The sequence below is a fragment of the Punica granatum genome, chromosome 1 (assembly GCF_007655135.1).
Source record: "Punica granatum isolate Tunisia-2019 chromosome 1, ASM765513v2, whole genome shotgun sequence".
In the NCBI taxonomy this organism is placed as follows: domain Eukaryota; kingdom Viridiplantae; phylum Streptophyta; class Magnoliopsida; order Myrtales; family Lythraceae; genus Punica; species Punica granatum.
In genome coordinates, this window is record NC_045127.1 from 53,238,973 (window position 1) to 53,244,502 (window position 5,530).

The following is a 5,530-nucleotide window of genomic DNA, read 5'->3' on the forward strand; positions in this document are numbered from 1 at the left end:
GGTAGTTCAGAACTACATCTGCATCTAGACGGTCGAGAACTCGGGAGACTTTGATTGGGAACTTGTAGATCTATTTCCGTATGATCACACAAACGAAGAAAGCAATAGCCGATGTATAAGGTTAACAAATGATAGTGCATACATGCCATTAGTACATGATGTCTCATTCCCATTAAGCACATGATTTAATACTGCTATATAAAGGTTTGATCCGATGTTTTAAGGAATGTAATGCAGTTCCAATATACAGGATATGCATACTCGAGAGCCAAATCCAAAGGAAATCCATGTCGTTCGTACTCACGCACATTGATAAGTTAATAGCATCGACGTATCCTTCATTATTTCTAGACATTCGCGAAAGTTATAATGAGATTCAAAGCATGAACGAAGATTCACTCAACTCAAGCCAAAAAAAAAAATCAAGCAGAGAGGTTGCTTTTTGGTCAGTATTGTGCAAGGAAAAGGAAGGAAAAGAGCAGCAAAGATTGAGGCGATGGGTAAGGCAAAAGGCAACCGCCCGCGCCCGCCCCCCTGTGAGATGTACACTACACTCACTCACTCACGTTGTTGATGACTTGATGTCGGTCAGGTCACCAGTGAACAGCTTATGGCTCGAGAAGAATCGGATCATTGGCTTATTCATTAATCCGATTTATTTATTTTAACTTCAAATTGCAGATTAATTTTTAATTTTTCTTAATAAGGGGGGAAAGGGAAAATCAGACGCGTTGACTTGTCACAGCAGGTAGCAGACCTCCATTTGTCAGTCACCCTCCCAGTCCCTCCCTGCTGTTAAGCTAATCCCAATAAATCTTATTTTCCCATTTATAAAATGGGGATTGCCCAGCCAAAAATTGAAGTTCCTTCCTCTGTTTTGCTGTGCTATGCCATACCCTTTATACTGTACCCACAGAGAGACGAGAGAGAGAGAGAGAGAGAGAGAGAGAGAGAGAGACGCAGAGAGAGAGAGTGTATGTATTCAGTAATTTGGCAGCAACAGGAGGGAGCTTTTCATTGCAGTGATCTTTTTGTGTGCTTCGAAAGAGAAAGCGATCAAAGAAGAAGACCAGAGGAGGGAGGAGGAGGAGGAGGAGGTTGAGATATACAGAGAGACTGACTCGAAGCTTTTGGATATTATACATAGATAAGGAACAACCCAAAAGGAGGAGAGAAGAAAAATGGCAAAACACAGTGTATGTGTATGATGAGGGCAAAAGAGATCTTCTTCTCCTTCGTCATCTGATCTTTTGGCTTTGGCCCCCCCGTCCCCCACCTTCCTTCCTTCCTTCAATCTTTCTTCCTGTAACGAAACAAGGGATCAAAATAGGCCCTTTTGAGATTCAACAATGGTGACCGGGTGGAGGAGGGCTTTCTGCACATCCATACCCAAGGAAGATCGCGACACCAAACTCTTCTCCTCCGACAAGCACCAGCAGCCCCGGAATCAAACCAAGACCTCCAGCAACAGCAGCAGCAATTTTAGCAACCCCAGGATATCGTCCAAGTTCGGGTTTTTCTCCACTCCTTCCACGCCCCGGCTCCGGTCCCAGCCCCCCGTCTCCAGCCCCAGCCTCCGGTGCCGCACTGCCGCTGCCACGGCAGCCTCCGCCTCCGTGCCCAACAGCCCCAAGCTCCAGTGCAAGACCGCCCCCGCTCCCACCCCGAAGAAGAGCAGCAGCGCCACCAATAGCCCCAGACTGTTCCACCTCTCTTCTAGCAATCCTACGTCCCCCAAGTCCCCCTCCAGCTTCTCCCTCCTCAGGGCCAGCCTCCGCCTTTCCAGGGTAAGCCGACGGGACTCCTCGGATCCCTGTTTGATTAGATGAGTTGGCTTTTCATTCGGTATCAAATGGAAATGAAGTCATCTAATCTACTAATCATTTCTCCGCCGTTTTACTGACATCATTGTTTTCTGTCGGTTTTTTCATTTCAGACGAGATGTGGGATCTGCCTGCAAAGCGCGAAGGCAGGGCAGGGCACGGCCATTTTCACGGCAGAGTGCTCCCACACGTTTCACTTCCCCTGCGTTGCCGCCCACGTCAAGAAGCACCGCATCCTCGTCTGCCCGGTGTGCAGCACCACGTGGAAGGAGCTCCCGCTGCTCGATGACTCCAGCTACTCCCCGAAGACACAGAGCCGCCCCAAATTGGACCCAAAGGCAGCAAAAGGCAGCTCCAACGCCAAGCCTTTGCGGGCGTACGATGACGACGAGTCTCTGCTCTCTCCGAGCTCGGTGTCAAGGTTTAATCCGATCCCCGAGTCTGATGAGAGTAACGAGGATTCGCAACAGGATGAGCCCGTGGAGTTTCAGGGCTTCTTTGTCGGCTCTGCTGCTTCCCCTGTTTCACCTATGTCGAGGCCGCCGAGGTACACTACTTGGAAATCATGTCGGATGATCTGAAAATATATGGAATTATGTATGTTCAATCCCCAGTATTTATTTATGTTCAAGTTCTCATCTTTTGTGCTTGATTGTTCAGGAACAATTTGGAAGTGAGTTTGCTGCCGGAAGCGGCGATAGTTTCAGTAAACAAGAGCTACGTGACGTACGCCGTCGTTCTGAAGGTGAAGGCACCACCGGCCTTAGGCATTGGGTCCCCGCCGAGGGCGCCGGTCGATCTGGTGACCGTTCTGGACGTGAGCGCGTGCATGAACGGCGACAAACTCCATGTTATGAAACGCGCCATGCGACTGGTCATATCCTCCCTCTCGGACACCGATCGCCTGTCCATCGTCGCCTTCTCGGCCACCTCAAAGAGGCTACTCCCTCTGAGGCGAATGAACGTCCACGGCCGGAGATCCGCGCGCAGGATCGTCGACGCCATTGGGTGCACTGGCCAGCACGCCTCCGTGAACGACGCGCTCAGGAAGGCCGCGAAGGTTCTAGAGGATAGGCGGGAGAAGAACCCTGTTTCCACGATAATGCTCCTATCCGACGGCCATGACCAGCGCATCCACGCCACCGCCGCCGCCCAAAAGCGGTCATATCCCCTCGTGACTTCCACACGAATAGGCGACGTCCCGGTCCACGCCGTCGGCTTCGGGGCCGGCGCTCGATCGGCACAAGAGGAGGCTTTCGCAAAGTGCCTGACGGGGCTACTGAGCGTGGCAGTGCAGGACCTGAGACTACAGCTCGGGTTCATTTCGGGATCCGACCCGGCGGAGATCACCGCCGTCTACTCCCTCATCGGCAGGCCGTCGGCTCTCGGGTCGCGTCTCATCCGGGTGGGAGACCTCTACGCCGACGAGGAGCGGGAGTTGCTCGTGGAGCTGAAGGTCCGGGACTTGGCAAGTGGGTCCCACCACGTGATGTCGGTAGGGTCCTCGTACAAGGACCCACCGTCTCAGGAGTTCGTGTACTCGAAGGAGCAGCCGGTTCCCGTCCCGCGACCGCAGGCCGTCAGATCGCCGAGCATCCAACGGCTGAAGAACCTCCACGTGACAGCAAGAGCGATAGCCGAGTCCCGGCGGTTGGTCGACCGAGGCGATCTGTCGGGAGCTCACCACCTTCTCTCCTCAGCTAGAGCCCTCCTAGTGCAGTCCGGGTTGGGGTGCGGCGACGAGTTCCTCCGCTGCTTGGAGGGCGAGCTGACGGAGCTGCAGAAGGCCCGGCAGGCGGCCCAGAGGCAGAGGATGGAACGACGGGAGGGTACCCGGGCTGAGGAGAAGACGGAAGCGCTAACGCCGACGTCGGCATGGCGGGCTGCGGAGCGGCTGGCTAAGGTGGCGATCATGAGGAAGTCGATGAATAGGGTTAGCGATCTGCACGGCTTCGAGAATGCCAGATTTTAGTTTAGATTTGTTTATGTTTATGTTTATTTTTAATTCTTGTCAATTTCCTGAAAATTCTGAAATTGTAATGTTGGGTAAATACAAACGATGAATGAATATAAAAAATATATATATATATAATTTTAATTTTATGTGAAATAATTATTATTCATATATTTCTTTTGGGAAGAAGAAATGATTCAAAATGATTGAGAAAGGGCAGAGGGGGAGAGATAGAGATTGGCCCACTCTAACAAGTAATAGATAATAAGGACAAGGGGGTACCTGACGGGAAGGCCCTTTCTGCAATGGAAAGAAACGAAACAGCGGATAATGAATGAATTCAAATGATTCTCAATCTGGTCCCGGTGGGGGGTAAAAAAATGCATTGGCAATACATACTATATGCACCCATGTTTTAACGTGCCGATCTACTACGGTAATGCAAATGTTCCCGGGAAAACTCGACATGGCTGAGGATTCATCTTATGCGTATGCAAAGTTTTTATGATTCCGGGTACGGTTGTGATATAAAGTCAAGGATCAAGGGATCGAAATGGATAGCATTAACTTAAGTCCTATTCAAATGAAGTACTTTGAGATCTGGAAGTTCAATGTGATTTCTCGATTCCAAGGATCAAAGCACAAGCTATACGTAGCATGCTCTAGATGATTATGCGGATCCTCTACGGTTCAAAATGAACATCGGAATCGGAAAGAGAGAAAGGGGGAAGGGAGGCATCTTTGTCATCTTGTGTTCAAATAATTGCTGATATTTGTTTCCTTCTTTATCGACTTTTTCTCTTCCATTTTGATGGTAAAAATAAAAGGGGCTTTGGTGGTTGGTTAATATAATGAAATAGGAAGGGTGAATGCATGGAATGGAATGGAATGGATTGGTTTTGATTTCAATGGATGAATGAATGAGAGAACGTGAGATGTTTTTTTTTTTGTTTCGTGGGTTTGGTGTGGGCTTTTTTGTTTCTGTGTATTCAGACATTGGAATGATGACAAAGGTGTGCGTTAAAAGTGTGGCGATAAAGAAAATCATATATCATTATGTTAAGCTAAAAGAAATTGGCTAATTAATTGGGAATAATTATTCCATTCCAAAGTAAAGAGGAAGGTGATGTTGTCTTCTTTCTGTTCTCGGTCGAGTAGTTTTGATTAGCGGCGGGGTTAATCATGGTTTTGTTGCTTTGTTACTTATTCAATGCACACTCTCTCTTTCCCCTTTTTTCTCAAATTATTAAATTTCTTTTTCTTAGGGAAAGCATTTCCAATCCACTTTAGATGATGGAAGAGAGCCAGTGGGGATGGTGATCTTTACTAAATAATTTACGCGAATTTGATCTGCGAGACATTATACTACGCAAATGTCTTAATTATTTTCATTGACGACATAAATTTAATCCAGTCATGCAGAAATTTTTTCTCGATTCTCTGTAAAACCGGAAGAATGCATGTTAACGAAGTTCCTTCTTGGCATCATTTTCATGTAAAATGTACTTCTCGAGACCCATATGGAAAGAACAAGAGATTTTTTGGGTAAGCGATTAATTGAGATAGAAAGAAAATGAAAGAGAGTAGGAAAAGGACGGATGGAATGGAAGGACTAGAAATGATGACAATTCATGAATACGCCGGAAACTTCAACATCAATTCCTAATGGAGATTGTTACCATTTGCCATTGTTATGTCAGTGCCAATCCCAAAAGAAGTGAACATAAACACCCCCCCCCCCCCCCCCCCCCCC

General features: G+C 48.0%; 1 protein-coding gene across 1 annotated transcript; it reads left to right on the forward strand.

Annotated features, from left to right (window-relative positions):
- Nucleotides 1-844: 844 nt before the first annotated feature.
- Nucleotides 845-3,914, forward strand: LOC116211498 (E3 ubiquitin-protein ligase WAVH1-like). Its single transcript, XM_031545924.1, has 3 exons — nucleotides 845-1,787; nucleotides 1,937-2,370; nucleotides 2,484-3,914. The coding sequence occupies exons 1-3, from the start codon at nucleotides 1,350-1,352 to the stop codon at nucleotides 3,793-3,795; spliced, it is 2,184 nt and encodes a 727-aa protein (XP_031401784.1). The 5' UTR covers nucleotides 845-1,349; the 3' UTR covers nucleotides 3,796-3,914.
- Nucleotides 3,915-5,530: the final 1,616 nt, after the last annotated feature.